General features: G+C 47.9%; 1 protein-coding gene across 1 annotated transcript; it reads left to right on the forward strand.

The window, feature by feature from the left end:
• Positions 1-7,097: 7,097 nt before the first annotated feature.
• LOC105478441 (arginine vasopressin induced 1) lies at positions 7,098-17,315 on the forward strand. The gene is made up of 3 exons (XM_011735733.3): positions 7,098-7,723; positions 14,919-15,215; positions 16,717-17,315. The coding sequence occupies exons 2-3, from the start codon at positions 14,929-14,931 to the stop codon at positions 16,871-16,873; spliced, it is 444 nt and encodes a 147-aa protein (XP_011734035.1). The 5' UTR covers positions 7,098-7,723; positions 14,919-14,928; the 3' UTR covers positions 16,874-17,315.
• Positions 17,316-17,831: the final 516 nt, after the last annotated feature.

Consider the following 17,831-nt stretch of genomic DNA (forward strand, 5'->3'; position numbering starts at 1 on the left):
TTGCCTCAGACTTCCAATGTGTTAGAATTGCAGGCATGAGTCATTGTGCCCGGCCAGTTTTTTTTTTTTTTTTTTTTTTTTTTTGAGATGGAGCTTTGCTCTTGTTGTCCAAGCTGGAGTGCAGTGGTGCAATCCCAGCTCACTGCAACGGCCTCCCGGGTTCAAGCTATTGTCCTGCCTCAGCCTCCTTAGTAGCTGGGATTACAGGCGTGTGCCACCATGCCCGGGAAATTTTTTGTATGTTTAGTAGAAACGGGGTTTCACCATGTTAGCCAGGCTGGTCTCGAACTCCTGACCTTAGGTGATCTGCCCTCCTTGGCTTCCCAAAGTGCTGAGATTACAGGCATGAGCCACCAAGACTGGCCACCTGGCCAGTTCTTTAATAGACTATCATTCATTTTGGATTTGTCTGATGTTTCCTTCTGATTTGATCCAAACTGATTATGGTTTGTTTGTTTAGACGGAGTCTTGCTCTGTTGCCCAGGCTGGAGTGCAGTGGTGCGATCTGGGCTCACTGCAACCTCTGCCTCCCAGGTTCAAGCGATTCACCTACCTCAGCCTCCCGAGTAGCTGGGACTACTAGCACCCACCACCACGCCGGGATCATTTTTTGTATTTCAGTAGAGATGGGGTTTCTCCATGTTGGCCAGGATAGTCTCAAACTCCAGACCTTGTGATCCACCTGCCTCAGCCTCCCAAAGTGCTGGGATTACAGGCGTGAGCCAGCGCACCCAGCCTGACTGATTATGTATTTTTTAGCAGGTATATCACAGAAGTGGTGCTGTGTCTTTCCCAGTGCATTGTATCAGGAGGCACATTATGATCATTTGCCCCAGCATTGGTGATGTTAACATTGATCTTTGATTAACTTGGTGTCTGCTAGGTCTCTCCACTGTAGTCACTACTTTTTTCTTTAGAATTAATAAGTAATTTGTGAAGAGATACTTTTTAGACTATATAAGTATCCTGTTAATCAATAAACTTTCACCCATTAATTCTAGTAACCACTGATGATTTTCTAACTATGTCATTCCTTCTACATTTATGAGTGAGCATTCTACTGTAAGGAAGGGCTTTCTTCTTTCCCCTTTTTATTTACTGATTGATATTATTGTGGACTTAAACATTCTTATTACATTACAATTTATTACTGTTATATTTTATTTTGATGCCTAATTGCCCCATTTTGGCCAGTGGGAGCCCTTTTAACCTGACTCCTGGTCCTTTGATATGTCTCCATTATTATTTGAGAACCTCCTTACCTTCTGGCACAAGATGTTCCCGGTTCATTCATCTTGAATTTTCTCAACTTCATTCTAGAGTCAACCATTTCTCCAAGGATCCATAGTCCCTTTTTGTAGAGAATGGTTACTGAGAAGTCAATATCTGGGTGCTAAGTGTGGTTATTCCCACTACACTATCACTGTTTCTAAGGCCTTCTTCACCAACAGAGCTGGGGAGTATATATGTGTGTGAATGTGATTGTTCATATACATATATATGCATATATGTACATGTATGTGAATATATATACACACACACACACATTTATGGCTTTATTTACTTTTAGAGACAGGGTCTTGTTCTGTCACCCAGGGTAGAGTGCAGTGGCACAACCATAGCTCACTGCAGCCTCAAACTTCTGAGTTCAAGCAATTCTCCCACCTCAGCCTCCTGAGTGGCTGGGATTACAGACACGAGCCACTGCACCCAGTTATATTTATTTTTGTACCTATTTATCTATATCTTAAAAACCATGAGTTCATACTAGCTATGGATTGAATTGTGTCCCCTCAAAATTCATATGTTGAAGCCCTAACCTCCAGTGTAACTCCATTGGGAACAAGGAAGTAATTAAGATTAAACAGGGTCGTAAGGGTGAAGCCCTGATTCAATAGGATTAGTGTCCTTTTTCAGGAGCAGTGGCTCACACCCGTAATCTCAGCAATTTGGGAGGTGGGGGTGGGTGGATCACTTGAGGAAAGGAATTCGAAACCAGCCTGGCCAACATGGTGAAACCCCGTCTCTACTAAAAAGACAAAATTAGCAGGGCATGGTGGCATGCCTCTGTAATCACAGCTACTTGGGAGGTTGAGGCAGGAGAATCACTTGAACCAGGGAGGCAGAGGTCGCAGTGACCGAGATCTCACCACTACACTCTAGGCTAGGCAACAGAGCAGGACTCTGTCTCAAAAAAAAAAGAAGAAAGAAAAGAAAAGATAAGGATGAATGTCCTTGTAAGAAGAGAAGAGACCCCAGAGCCCACTCGCATATGCTCTCTCTGTCTCTCTTTCAGCATGTGAGGACACAGTGAGAAGGTGGCCATCTACAAGCCAAGAAGAGAGCCCTCACCAGAAGTTAAATTGGCTGGCATCTTAAGCCTGGACTTCCCAGCCTTCAGAGCTGTGAGAAAATAAATGTTGTTTAAGCCACCCAGTCTGTGGTATTTTGTTACAGTAGGCTGACACAATATTGACCTTTAATTCTAACCTACATGAATAGTGTACTTTTTTAGTGCTTCTATAATGTACTATTTTTCTTTTTTCTTTTCTTTACTTTTTCTTTCTTTTTTTTTTTTTTTTGGAGATGGAGTTTTGCTGTCGTTGCCCAGTCTAGAGTGCAGTGGTGCAATCTTGGCTCACTGCAACCTCAGCCTTCCAGTTTCAAGTGATTCTCCTGCCTCAGCCTCCCAAGTAGCTGGGATTACAGGCGCCCGCCACCACGCCCAGCTAATTTTTTTGTATTTTTAGTAGAGGCAGGGTTTCACCATGTTGGTCAGGCTGGTCTCGAACTGTTGACCTCGTGATCCACCCACCTCAGCCTCCCAAAATGCTGGGATTACAGGCAGGCGTGAGCCACCGCGCCCAGCATGTACCATTTTTCTATAAGGACTTTGCTATTTTTGGCCTGTCCAGATTGTCAGTTGATAGAAGAGGGCTATAGTCTAGTTGCCTTATGTAATGTTGTAAGCAGAAGGGGCTTTATTAAAAAGTTTAGAATGTCCATGATTATTAATCAAGAAAATCAGAGTTAATTCAAAAGTTGCACTGTTGCATGTCAGTTAAGTGTAAAACTTCTCTCTACTTTGCCCAGAACAGGACAAATAGCAATAAGAAACCCATGGGAATAAGTGTCAGCCCCATCAAGGAACCATTCTTGCAGGATAGAAAGAGGGAAGGAGTCCAGTGCTGGTTTAGTGTCTATAGCAAGGTGTATATTAAGAACTCAGCCTATAGTACCTCAAGTTATCTTCACAGCAACACTGAAAAGTGGTGTGATTATTCTCATTTTAAAGACAAGAAAAATAGGCCAGGCTGGGTGGCTCATGTCTGTAATCCCAGCACTTTGGGAGGCCAAGGCGGGCAGATCACAAGGTCAAGAGATAGAGACCATCCTGGCCAACATAGTGAAACCCGTCTCTACTAAAAATACAAAAATTAGGTGGGCGTGGTGGCACACACCTGTAGTCCTAGCTACTCAGGAGGCTGAGGCAGGAGAATCGCTTGAATCCGGGAGGTGGAGGTTGAAGTGAGCTGAGATTGGGCCACTGCACTCCAGCCTGGTGACAGAGCAAGACCTGTCTTAAAAAAAAAAAAAAAAAAAAAGACAAGAAAATAGGCAGAGGAATTAAGTAATTTGCTTAAGGTAAAACAGTTAGAACTCCCTTCTTAGACTTTACTTCCTTTGAGGGTAAAAACCAGTACTGAGTTGAACCATATTTGAGCCCAAGACAAAAGAAAAAATATATGTCCTATATGCACTTACCTTCCATATTTTGAACCAAATAGAAAAAGTGGATAAAAGCATTCCAATAAAAAAATTACTGCATATAAAATTCCATGTTATTCAATGTGTTCACACGTTATTGTCAACTCTCATAAAGCCTCATTGGTAGTGACTGTTCCCATTGCAAAATAATGCAAGGTCATAAACAACAGCCTGCCTATATTTTAAATGTTGATATTCTATTCATCATGGATTTTTTGCATTAATTTTGATTTTAAAAAATGTTGTGTTAAGATATTATTTATCTTGGGTTTCCTGAGTTTTTTGGTGCCCTCTTAAATTTTATGCCTGAAAGGAGTTCCTCACTAAACTCACTTTAATCTAGGCCCTGGGTAAAATCAAGTTTGGGCCTGAATTTCATGAGGTTTCCATTCCCCAGAGTTGACTTTCTCTAAACAGGGCCCTGTCTGGGGTGATTACTGTCTCCAGCACCATTCTGTGAGTCTCAGATGACTCCACTTCTGGTGAGGCTTACATGGCCCACACAACTGTGGAGTGCCCCATCTTCTCGCCAGAAGTATTGAATCACAAAGCTGTAACAATAGAAATGGTTCCATTGTAAGCACATGGTCACATGCCTGCAAAAATGTTTGGAGATACCAGATACGCTCCACCCAGCCTTAGTCACATCTGACCCAGAAACCACAAGTTCCCAATTCCTACCTCGGGATGCTCATCTAAGCTCATGGCATCAGAATTCCTAGGTTCACCCAGCACCGATATGCCAAGAGTCTGGCTTCCCTATTTATTAGAATGGGCCAGTGGGAGTCACTGGCTCAGAAGCTCAGCCTTTGGTTCGGGAGCCTGCACAGTCCCCCTCCTTAGCCAAGTAGTTGGCTGAAAGTCTCTGCACCAATACTTTCCACTGGAGATGAACATTGCTGATTTCTTTGTTTTTTTCAACAGTTCCCCAGGGCTTGAGGAAAAGTGAAGAGAAGCCACTGTAAAAACCTTTTTAACGGGCCAGGCGCTGTGGCTCATGCTTGTAATCCCAACACTTTGGGAGGCCAAGGTGGGAGGATCATGAGATCAATAGATTGAGACCATCCTGGCCAACGTGGTGAAACCCCGCCTCTACTAAAAATACAAAAATTAGCCGGGCGTGGTGGCATGTGCTTGTAATCCCAGCTACTCAGGAGGCTGAAGCAGGAGAATCGCTTGAACCCAGGAGGCAGAGATTGCAGTGAGCCGAGATCGTGCCACTGCACTCCAGTCTGACAACAGAGTGAGATTCCGTTTCAAAAACAAAAAACCTTTTAGCGGCCGAGCATGGTGGCTCACACCTGTAATCCCAGCACTTTGGGAGGCTGAGGCAGGTGGATTACCTGAGGTTAAGAGTTCAAGACCAGGCCGGTCGCGGTGGCTCAAGCCTGTAATCCCAGCACTTTGGGAGGCCAAGACAGGCGGATCATGAGGTCAGGAGATCGAGACCATCCTGGCTAACAGGGTGAAACCCCGTCTCTACTAAAAAATACAAAAAGCTAGCCGGGCGAGGTGGCGGGCGCCTGTAGTCTCAGCTACTCGGGAGGCTGAGGCAGGAGAATGGCGTGAACCCGGGAGGCGGAGCTTGCAGTGAGCTGAGATCCGGCCACTGCACTCCAGCCTGGGCGACAGAGCGAGACTCAATCTCAAAAAAAAAAAAAAAAAAAAAAAGAGTTCAAGACCAGTCTGGCCAACATGGTGAAACCCCATCTCTACTAAAAATACAAAAATTAGCCAGGCGTGGTGGCACATGCCTGTAGTCCCAGCTACTCAGGAGGCTGAGGCAGAAGAATTGCTTGAACCCAGGGGGCAGAAGATGCAGTGAGCTGAGGTGGTGCCACTGCACTCCAGTTTGGGCAACAGAGTGAGACTCTGTCTCAAAAAAACAAAACAGAACAAAAAACCCTTTTAGCCACAGCACAACAACACTTACTGATGCTATTTTTGTGCAGAAGGACAGAGAGAGGAACTGGAGAGCACGGGGTGAGGACAAATAGCTCCCTAACATCCCCTTCATCCTGCAACAAGGAATTCATAAATCCCCGTGTACTGGCTCTTCCTCTTCCCACCCAGAACTTTTACAGAAGAAAAATCAAGCTTAAATGGATAGGAGGTCAGTTATGATGTAAAAAGGAAGTCAGGGAGACCCAAAAGCCTTTCCTGAGCATTGCTGAACAAGTGCACGAACACCTTATCTTCCAAGGACAAAACAAGCATTTATCAGAGGCCCACTGGATACCCTGCATCCACTGCTGCCCCCTCCAATCCAAGTTCCAAGCTGCAGCCAGAGTGACCTTCTAAAAACACAAACTTGTCATGAGGATGAAATTTGCAAAGTGCTGACTGACACTACTGGTACGTGGTAAGTACTATAAAATGCCCATTACATAAACACAGTACATATAATGCCATTCCCTGTTTAAACTCCTCCGAGGATCACATACAACCTTCTCTGCCTGTGCTCTCTCTTGTTAGCCTTACTCCGGGTCGCATTTAATTCCTCCGGAGCCAAGCTACCTCCTGGCCCAACCAAATGCCTTTCCCTCTTCCCTTAAAGCAGTTTCCCCAGACCCACTCCTCTTCATTTGACCAATTTCAACTCTTCTTTATATCTCAGCTTAAATGTTGCTTCTTCAGCCCTCCTGAACCTCCGAGAGGAAGCTTAGGTTCCTCCATAATTATCCTCTTATAGCCATAACATTGATCACAACTGTAATCACATACTCCATGTTTTAGGTTGTTTAACGCCTGCCTCCTTACTAGGCTGTAGACTCCCCAGGACAAGGGCTATAGGTCTTTCCGTCTCTCTTGATTACTGCCTATAAAGGAACTCGGACAGCACAGGTCACTAATGAACATTTCCGAATGAATACAAACTTTAAAATACTGTCTTGTTTAGGTAACCGGCCCAAAGTCGCACAATGTCCCAATATTTGAACCCACGACATTCTGGCTTTGAAGCCCAAGGTCGGACTGCAGCAGACTGCCCCTTCCTCTCCAAAGCCGGAGCCAAACGGTGGGCTGGGAGGGAAGTTGAAAGGCAGAATCTGAGGATCTGCAGAGGGCCACGCGCCGTAAGGCAGTCGGTGCCGTGCGCGCTGGCCTTGGGCCCAGGAGAAGGGGCACTGTCACGTGTACCCTACATGGACAGCTGCCGCCGCACCCCGGGGCAGGAATGCTGCCCCGCCCGGCGCCGCGCCGGCAAAACCGCGCTGGCCCTAGGGACTGACGTCAAGGAAGGGGGCGCCTCCGGCGCCGCGCTAGGGCGGCGAGGGCGGTGGGCAGGGCCCGGGTGGACACGCCCCCTCGCCGCCGCTCCGCCGCTGATTAGGTTCGAGGAAGCTTCGCACTCTGCTTTCGAGGCCAGCGGAGGCGGGGGGCGGAGATGGACACGCCCCCTCCCTGTCTCCCGCCTATGATTGGCGCACGGAACTCCGCCTTGGGTTTGGAAGGCTCGCCTGGGAGCTCGCACCCGGCTCGGGCCGAGGATTGGCTGTTCCGGGGCTGGGGAGCGCTTTCTCCCGGGAACCGCGGCTGTGACCCAGGTGGTCTGGACCAGTTTGAAGCTTCGTGCGGCCCGCCTCAAGCAACCAGGTACTTAGGTCGGCGGCCCAGCTCGGCGCTTCCGTGGGAGCCGGAGGGCGACAGTCAGCCGGGGTGCCATCGGGGGACGCGACCGCCAGATCCACTTAGGGCCCCGTCGTTCTGCGAAGCGGCCACGTCTGAGCCCCGGGGCCTCCTCGTGCTGGAGATGTCGCTTTAGGACCTCGGCCAGAATACCCTCTGCCACGCTCTTGTGCTGCCTGTGATCACCGACTGGCCCTGGAAGCACTTTCGCAGCAGGAAGCCCAGAGCTGCGCCCGCCCTTTCTGAAGGCTGTGGAAGAGGTTGGAGTGGGCGCATCTTAGCTTGCCCCATCCCCATTTGAGGTCTGTCGGAGCTGCCCTTCAGCGTGGTGAGTACCTTCTCCAATTCTCCACCGGGCAGTGGAGTGCAGAAGTGCACAGGCTGGCTTGGGAGTCCTGACTTTGGATCCCTGTGCCTTCCACAATCTACAGAAGCAGATAGCTTCCAAAAGGCTTGTGGGCCTGACTTTCCCCAGAAGACCTCCTCAGCCATCTGGCAGGAACAAAAATAACAGTGGCTTGAGAGCCCGGGTGCTGGGGTCAGACTGCCTGGGTTCGTGTCCCAGCTTCCATCACCTGCCAGCTGTGTGACTTTGGGTGTAGTGTTCTCATCTGTAAAATGGGTGTAACAATAGTGCCACCTCATGTGAGGAGGAAAGAAAGCACCCATCTGAACGTGCTCTGTTCTGTGCTTGACACTGAACAAGCTGCCTCTATGATTTTAATCATAAAGCTATGACTTAAAAGTACACAGATTTGCTGATTGCTGTGATGATGAAAATGACAATGATTCTATAGCCTCTGGTAGTCAGGTAGCCTTTCCCTTCATAATTTATTCATTCAACCAGCATACATGGAATGTCTGTGGTATACCAGGTGCTAGAAGGAATGCCCTTGCAAACTTAATCTCCCTTTTCCTGCTAAGGGTTATTTATTCTCACCATTTATTTTAAAAAGCTTATTTAAAATTTTGTAGAGGCAGTCTTGCTATGTTGACCAGGCTGGTCTCAAACTCCTGGGCTCAAGCGATCCTCCCACCTCAGCCTCCCAAAGTGCTGGGATTATAGGCATGAGCCACCGGGCCCGGCCTTATACCCACTATTTTGATGATGAGCAACTTGTGGCAGGGGAAACTGAGACTCATCCAAGGTCACCCAGTTAGCAGCACAGCCAGAATTCAGGGTTCTAGAACTCTTGAAAGGGTTATCCCTAGATCTAGTAGCAGTTTATTTTCAGGTCATATATGAGAACTGGTCTGGGGAAAGGGCCCAGTTCCTTTCTCCACCTCCAGGGGCACAGATTTGGAGGCCAATGTATATCCAGTTCTCTAGGCATACCTCCCTGAGGCTAGGCCCTGCTGGTGGGGAAGCCCACACAGCCATTTGAACTGGGCTTCCCATTTGAGGAGTCACAGATTTTGGCTGCTGTCCAGTGGCATGTCTGTGTAGGATAGCAGGCCAGGGCCCCAAGTGTTGATTAGGGTCTTGGGCCAGAGCCTCCAGTAATTTTTCTAAGGGCCCCTAGGCCCCTGATTACAGAGATTATTGCTATCACCTGGGTTATTGGAAGGGTGCCTCCTCCTGCGTGAGGACCTAGGAGATGCCAGCTCACTCAAATGTGTTCTGCCTCTCGTGATTACCTGGGCCTCCCTGGACTACAGTGAGATACTCTCCTAGAATAGCTGTCTGAACTGAACTTTGTATATTACAAAGGGTGCTCAATTGCACACTATATTTATATATTGCAAATTCATTGCATGGTGAGTCACTTTTTAAATATATTTCTTTGTTAGGGTTCCACAGTTCTTCACTTACTGCCTGTTTCAAAACAAGTTGAACTTTGTCATTTTCAATGTTTGGTATTTCCTTTGGGGTTCATTTTCAACCTAGTTTGTGTCAAATTGAAGTATTTTGCAATTGGTCTGTTTGTACACAGACCCATACTTATCTTCTTTTATGTCAGCTCTGAAATGAAAGGTCCATTTGTTTTGTTTTGTTTTGTTTTTTGTTTTTTGTTTTTTTTTTTGAGACAGAGTCTTGCTCTGTCACCCAGGCTGGAGTGCAGTGGCCGGATCTCAGCTCACTGCAAGCTCTGCCTCCCGGGTTTACGCCATTCTCCTGCCTCAGCCTCCCGAGTAGCTGGGACTACAGGCGCCCACCACCTCGCCCGGCTATTTTTTTGTATTTTTTAGTAGAGACGGGGTTTCACCGTGTTAGCCGGGATCGTCTCTCGATCTCCTGACCTCGTGATCCGCCCATCTCGGCCTCCCAAAGTGCTGGGATTACAGGCTTGAGCCACCGCGCCCGGCCTGAAAGGTCCATTTGTAATCTAATAGCCCCATGGTTTCATTTTCTAGTTTTCAAAAGTACTATTGTTCAAGTATACACTGACTTTTCCTGGACTAAGGTCTTCTCCAGGAAACTGGAGGGAAAATAACTATTGAACACATTGAATGAGGCAGGAAAAGTTTCTTTTGATAATAAAAGTGTTCTGATTCGCCATTTCATCGGTGTTCCCAAAACTTACCATCTAATCCTACCTGGAATCTGCCTAGTTTTATTCCCAGCCTCACTCTGCTGTCTGAATCCCAGAATGAGAGGCAGAGCCAAGAGTGAGGGGTCTTGGCCGGTGGTGGCTCATGCCTGTATTCCCAACACTCTGGGAGGATGAGGTGGGTGGATCACTTGAGGTCAGGAGTTCAAGACCAGCCTGGCCAACATGGTGAAACCTTGTCTCTACTAAAAATACAAAAATTAGTCAGGCGTGGTGGCGGGCACCTGTAATCCCAGCTACTTGGGAGGTTGAGGCAAGAAAATTGCTTGAACCTTGGAGGCGGAGGTTGTAGTGAGCTGAGATTTGCACCACTGCACCCCAGCCTGGGTGACAAAGTGAGACTCTGCCTCAAAAAAAAATAAATAAATAAAAAATAAACAAACAAACAAAAAAGAGTGACGGGCCTCAAAATCTGAAGGTGCTAAGCCCTCCCCAAGGTTCATGGAGGGTATGGTTGAGGCTGGAGGCTCAGATTCTCCGCAAGAGTTTCTTGGTATGTTTGTAACGCAGCTCGCTGAAGCTGTGGAGTCAAAGCCTTGGTGTCCTGGGAGAGGTAGCTGGGAAGTCAGGCTCCAAGCCATTTCCTCCCCGAGGAAGCTGCTGCTACATGATCCTTATTGCCCTTCTTTCCCTGGGGAGGTGAGGCCAGATATTACCCTTTCTCCTACCACCCCAGACCAGCCGAGGCCTCTGCCCCAGGCTTGGTCATAGCCAGCTGAGGTCACTAGGGAGCTTTAGAGCTGTGAGTTCTGTTTTCTACCAGATCCTAACCCCAGGGCCCACTGCAGCAAAACAGCATAGAGTAGGGAGGAGAAAGGGAGCTACTGGCTGGGGAGTTTCCTGGCACCCAGTTAGCCAGACCTGTCCACACATGTTGCCCCTAGCTTTGGCAGACAAATAGCTCCATTCCTCCTCCTGTACAGACCTACCTGCGCATGGAATTGTTGACTCCCAGCACTGTGCAGGCCCTCAGAAACCATCAACATCAAGCTGTTCTGACAGCAGTAACAGGGAAACTGACCCACAGAGGGGATGTGAATTGCCTGAGGCCTTTCAGCCAGTGACTGGCAGAAGTAGGGCTTGAACCCACTCCTCTGACTCGTAAGCCAGGGCTCTGTGTACTGGGCTGGGTTGCAGTTCTCAATTTCTTCTGTGGAAGCTGGGCTCTTCCTCTTTAGAGTGCTATAGCTCAAGGCTGAGCTAACTGCCACCCAGGAAAGAGCCCAGACCCTAGTGAACAGACTAACAAAATTCCACAGCTCAACCCCTGCCTCCACCAGGTGGGATAATTCATTGTCGTTCCCTTTCCATTGGCAGGATTTCCCCTTCATGAATTAGGTGGTAATAGGAAAGCACTCTTCATAGAAACATGAAGTGTTCTTTAAGCTGCCTGGCTGTGAAGCCAGCTCGGGGGTTTAGAAGCGTGGGCTGACCAGGCTCAGTGGCTCAAGCCTGTAATCACAACACTTTGGGAGGCCAAGGCAGGAGGATCACCTGAGGTCAGGAGTTCAAGACCAGCCTGACCAACATGGTGAAACCCCGTCTTTACTAAAAACACAAAAAATTAGCCAGGAGTGGTGGGGGATGCCTGTAATTCCAGCTACGTGGGAGGCTGAGGCAGGAGAATCACTTGAACTCGGGAGGTGGAGGTTGCAGTGAGCTGAGACTGCACCACTGCACTCCAGCTTGGGCAACAATAGCAAAACTCGCTCTCAAAAATATATGTAATAATAAAAATAAAAGCATGGCTGCAGTCATTTCAACCACCTCTGGCTTCGGCTGAGCCACTGGTAGTCATACTTGCATCTCAGCTTCCCTTTACTTCCCTGTGAAATGGGATAACAGTCCCTAACTCCTAGAATTGTTTTGAGGATTAAAGGATATCATCCATATTGCCTGATCCAGAGTAAATATCCCATAGTTAGCTTTTATTTCTCTTTATCAGCCTAAAAGTGTTACCTGGTGACTGTTGTCTTTTTTGTTTTTTTGAGATGGAGTCTCACTCTGCCGCCCAGGCTGGAGCGCAGTGGCCGGATCTCAGCTCACTGCAAGCTCCGCCTCCCGGGTTCACGCCATTCTCCTGCCTCGGCCTCCTGAGTAGCTGGGACTACAGGTGCCCGCCACCACGCCCGGCTAATTTTTTGTATTTTTAGTAGAGACGGGGTTTCACCGTGTTAGCCAGGGTGGTCTTGATCTCCTGACCTCGTGATCCGCCCACCTCGGCCTCCCAAAGTGCTGGGATTACAGGCGTGAGCCACCGCACCCGGCCCAGCTGTTGTCCTCTTGTCACAGTGTGTTTATGTCATCCAGCTCTGGGGGCTTAATTACCACATAGATTAGGTTTTAACTGGATTTTCATAATAGCACCTAAGAAGGGGCAGATTTTTAAATTCCCATTTTCCAGATAAAAAGTACAGTTTTCATGATGTTAACTCATCTGGAAATCTTCTGCAGCTTTATTTTCGTTATTAAATCTTTTGAAAACAGGGTGGAGTTTTTATGATAGAAGGCCTGGAAACTGGGACAAAGTGAGAATAGAAATGATTGGAATAATGAGGGTGACTATTGAGGTGAGAAGCGGAGAAAGCCAGGGCAAGGGAGGGAGTCATATTTTGGGAGTATGAGTGGGGCAGAGATAATTCAAACCCTTGCAGAGAACAAAAGGCAGGTTAGGGGAAGGGTTACTTCTGCCAGGTGGGTTGATAGGAAATTAGAAAAGCTTTTATATATAAGCTTTTGTACTGTTTGCCTCTTATGATGAGCATATAAATATTTTAATTTAAACATATTTTAATGTTCCTTTTCCCCCTTTGGAAGCTAGTTGCTGTTGATTGCTGTCTCTGTAGCTGGCTGTGGAATGAGGTCTGACTCAGGCAGCCAGGCCCTGGGAAAGCAGCAGGACCTGCTCCTCCTCTCCCCAAAAGGCCTGGGGCTGGGAGAGAGGGGTGAGAGCGCAGGGCTGTCATCAGCTGGCTGTGGCCACACAGCTTGGAGGAAAGCAGGGTTCACCTATACCCCTGACTCAGGTACAAAGGTCACAGAGGCCAACAGAGGAGGATTTGCATTTACAAATTCCTCAGTATCCATGGAGAGTGGTTCCAGGCTCCTCTGTGGGATGCTTGAGTCACTTACATAAAATACCATGTTTGCGTATAGACTGTGCACATCCTCCTGCGTGCTTTAAATCATCTCTAGGGTACTTATACCTAATACAATGTGAATGCTCTATAGTTACAATGAATCTATTTTTTTTTTTTTTAATTGTTGTATCATTGTATTCTTTTTTTTTGAGATGGAGTTTTGCTCTTGTTGCCCAGGCTGGAGTGAAATGGTGCGATCTTGGCTCACCGCAACCTCCACTTCCTGGGTTCAAGTGATTCTCCTGCCTCAGCCTCCCGAGTAGCTGGGATTAAAGGCACCCGCCACCACTCCCAGCTAATTTTGTATTTTTAGAGACGGAGTTTCTCCATGTTGGTCAGGCTGGTCTTGAACTCCCGACCTCAGGTGATCTGCCCGCCTTACCTCCCAAAGTGCTGGGATTACAGGTGTAAGCCACCATGCCCAGCCATATCATTGTATTTTTAAATTTTTTATTTATCCAAGGTTGGTTGAATCCCTGGAGGTAGAACCCACAGATGCTGAGGGCCAACTATAGCTCTTATTGGGTAACTGATATACTAGGCTCATTTAATCCTTACTATAACCCTAAGAAGTGGGTAATCTTATCCCCATTTGACATTTAAGGAAACAGGCTCAGAGAGGAGGTTGGGTAACTTGCTTAAGGTGTCAGAGTTGGGACTCGAAACCTGTTCTGTGTAATGCCAGTCTTGTTTCCAGGCTGTGCTGGAGACAAGGATGTGGTGGGTAAGCTTCTTAGGCCTTTATTATTCAAAGTGAACTATCTAGAATCAAAGGAGATCATTTAATTTTCACTTCCTGGATATGATGGGAGACATTGACACAGAGCCTAACTTCTATTGAACTTTCTTATAAATTTCAGCCTCTGCCCTTGACAGTATATTCTAACCCCTGTAGCTTCCTCTTCTGCCTCCACCTCTGGCTCATTAGGTCCACTGGACTGTGGTTAGATCTGATTGGCTTATTTCATACTATGTTTGCTAAATTATATGGATTTGGTTCATCCCCAAGGTCTTGAAAATAGGAGACAGGATGTCTCAATTTTATAGATTGAAAACACTGACCACTATTCTATATACTTTATGTCTTCCTTCACTCTTCAAATTAATCCTACAAAGTAGGTACTAGTACCAGGTGATAATTTGACATGGGAGGCAGCTGAGGCATGGGGGATGCCCCGCGAAATAAGTGGCAGAGGGGGATAAAGTGGGATTCCAACCTGGGTAGCCCAGTTCCACAACTCCTCTCTTACCTGTGTGCTACAGCACCTGGGCCTTAGCATCAGAGGCCTGGGTTCTCATCCTAGTTGCATAACCATGGATGACTTAACCTTTCCTCTGATTCCTCATCTGTGAAATGAGGAGGATAAAAATACCTACCTTACAGGGCTGTTATGCTTGTTACATCTCATTGATACTATGAAAGGCAAGCTCTTACAGGTGCCTGGTATAAGTACTCAACACAGTTGAGCTGCTACTGGGCATCCTGATGTCTGCATGGAATTTACAGCTAGACAGACCTGGGTTCAACTGCTGGCTCTGCATGTGCACGTGGCTTTGTGACACTGGCAAGTCATTTAACCCCTCTGAGTTGCACTTCTTCATCTGTAAAATGAGGATAAACAATAGTTCTTACCTCACGGGTTGCTGTGAATCCTAAATGAGATAATATAGGTGTCTGACACATAAGCGCTTAAGTGATTTTAAGGCAAGAGACTTCCTCCAGTTTAGCTCCTGGAGAATGGAAACATCAGAAGCCCTAGGATTAGCCAGGAACCCCAGGTCTGGGAAGGACCAGCTGAGTTGCTGATGTCTCCATGCTTTGCATCCTCAGAGCATCCACAATGGGTACCCCAGCCTCGGTGGTCAGTGAGCCACCCCCTTGGCAGGCCCCGATTGAGGCCCGGGGCCGCAAGCAGGCCTCAGCCAACATCTTCCAGGATGCCGAGCTGCTGCAGATCCAAGGCCTGTTTCAACGCAGCGGGGACCAGCTGGCCGAGGAACGGGCACAGATCATCTGGGAATGTGCAGGGGACCACCGTGTGGCTGAGGCCCTCAAGAGGCTGCGCAGGAAGAGGCCCCCAAGGCAGAAACCCCTGGGCCACTCACTACACCACTGCAGCCGGCTCAGGTAAGTTCCTAGAACTGGACGGCTGAGGGAAGAGCACCAACGCCTGTTCCACCATTGTGTTGACTGTGTGGCCTGGAGCTAGTGGCCTCACTGTAAAGTGCCTGCCTACCACTAGGGTGGTTATAAGGTCTACACAGTGTCATCACTTGGCTGGCACTTACAAGATTGCTGTTGGTGGGTGCGGTGGTTCACGCCTGTAATCCCAGCACTTTGGGAGGCCGAGGCAGGCAGATCACTAGGTCAGGAGTTTGAGACCAGCCTGACCAACATGGTGAAACCCTGTCTCTACTAAAATTACAAAAATTAGCTGGGTGTGGTGGTGCGCACCTGTAATCCCAGCTACTCATGAGGGTGAGGCAGGAGAATTGCTTGAACCTGGGAGGCTGAGGTTTCAATGAGCCGAGATGGTGCCATCGCACTCCAACCTGGGTGACAGAGCGAGACTCTGTCTCAAAAAAAAAAAAAAAAAGACAGATGTTACTTTTGGAGTCATATACAACCCTGTGAACTCCCATGGAAAGAGATCCCTGAGTCCTAGTAGCACCACCTCATTTTGCTGTGATTCTCAGCTTACCAGCCTGGGCAACACGGTGAGATCCTGTCTCTGAAGAAAAAAAAAAAAAAAAAACACACACACACACACACACACACACACAAAACAAAGAAAAATTAGCCAGGCATGGTGGCATGCACCTGCAGTCCTAGCTACTCCAGGGGCTGAGGTAGGAGGATCGCTTGAGGCCAGGAGTTTGAGGCTGCAGTAAGCTATAATCCTGTCACTGCACTCCAGCCTGAGTGACAGAGTGAGACCCTATCTCTTTAAAAAAAAAAAAAAAAAAAGCCTAATTAAAATCTTGGCTGGGGATTACAGAGAATACAGCCTAGGAATGTATTGTCGAGGCATTATGGGTTAAAAATTGTTGAAAAACTTTTACCTTGAGATCTCTCCCCAGTCTCCCTAGTCGGCCACTTCTTTGCCTAGGCCACTGCCAGCCCAGGAAGAGTGAACCCAAAGGGATGGAGCTGAACCACTTGGCCTCAACCAATCACTATGGGTGATGCTCTGCACTTCATCTCTCTGCTGCCTTCTCTGGGGCCCACAATCAGAACATCAGACCTGAACAGGCCTTTGGAGGTCATCAGGTCCTGAGATGGCAAGTCAGTGTCATAGCTTGTATTTAACTCCAGTTGATTAGTAGTCACTGCTTATCAAACCAGTTTAATAGCATGACTAATTAATGACATCTGCCATGAATACAGGATGAGGATGAAGAAATGTTGAGTTTTGTACAACCTGATCTGGTCCAACCCTTTCTACTGCAGAGAAATCTGAAAACTTTGTCTAGTCAGACAGTTCTCAGAGCAGGAATGACCAGTCCAGAGCCCCGGTCTCATTTTGCTCCAAATCATACGTTTTATGGTCTGCCATGACAAAATCTCTTGAAATCCCCATTCCATTCTCCCTATTGATGTTGGCTAATCATACACTTGTTCCCTGCAGAATCCTGGAGCCCCACTCTCCACTGGCCGACCCACAGAGTGCCACGGAGACAGCCTCCAGTGAGCAGTATCTGCACTCTAGGAGGACAAGTGCCAGGATCCGCCGGAACTGGAGGAAGCCAGACCCCACAAGCTACCTCCACCAGATCAGACACTGATCTAGGGAAAGAGCCAGGAATGGCAGTGTCTTCCCTCTTGCCAAAGGGCCTGGGGAGGTGAAGAAGGAAGAGAGACTTTAGGCAAGCAGCCCAAAGGGGTAAATGAAAGCAAGAGGCCGCTGCCACTGGTCTGCTCCATTCAGAACAGGACTGGATGCTTCTGCTGGGCTCTCCATTACGTGCGACCCATTCCTCACCAAAATGAGGAGAGACAGTGACTGTTCCTGCCAGTCTTTCCCAATCTAACACTATTCCTGGGCTGCATGATATTCCCCTGGGAGCCAAGTGACAGGCACTCAGACACAGCATTTCACCACTCATGCTACTAATCTACCTGCTACTACTGTAAACCATGGTTCCAGCAGCCTGTTCCACACTCCTGCACCATAAGGGTCCACAGGGAAACCGTAGTTTCAGTGGCAAATAAAAACATCTGCATCAAGAGTGTGTGAGTCTGTCACAGAAGGGGAGGAACTGAAACAGAGTGGGAGGGGCAAGAGTGTCCCCAGTAAGGAAACATCAGGGCTGGCTTCCTCTCCTTTTCACCTCCCTCTCCTCTTTCAGCCCCATGCCAAGTCCCTGGACCACATCTTCCTTTTCCAGAGCCTGTTGGACTGGGAGTAGAGGGGAGAGTCTCTGCAGCAGTCCTGATCCACAGGATCAGAAGGGAAAGACTGTCATGGTCAGCCCCGCACAGTAGGCTGGGGCCTTGGATTGGCTTAATCTGCAGTCAAACTAGTGGTGCCAGCTCCTCATTTGGCTTCTTCATCCTATGGGCTGACCATCCAAAGGTGGACCAATCGTTCTGAAGCTGCCTGCATTATATCCTAGGCTTCCCATGACCTGGAAACCCTTGAAAGCAGGGGTTTTTCCTGCAGTTCTAGCTCCACCTCAAGAGAAGCACACTCTGTGCTTATTAACTTTCTTCTCCCTCTCCACCCGCCCTGTAAAGCATATA

Source organism: Macaca nemestrina, chromosome 9 (assembly GCF_043159975.1).
Source record: "Macaca nemestrina isolate mMacNem1 chromosome 9, mMacNem.hap1, whole genome shotgun sequence".
Taxonomy (NCBI): domain Eukaryota; kingdom Metazoa; phylum Chordata; class Mammalia; order Primates; family Cercopithecidae; genus Macaca; species Macaca nemestrina.

What these genes read in the sequence shown, in the direction of transcription:
- LOC105478441 (XM_011735733.3), top strand. Translation starts at nt 14,929, where the DNA reads ATGGGTACCCCAGCCTCGGTGGTCAGTGAGCCACCCCCTTGGCAGGCC. An exon ending in CACCACTGCAGCCGGCTCAG is followed by an intron (nt 15,216 to 16,716) that starts GTAAGTTCCTAG and finishes TGTTCCCTGCAG; the next exon opens with AATCCTGGAGCCCCACTCTC.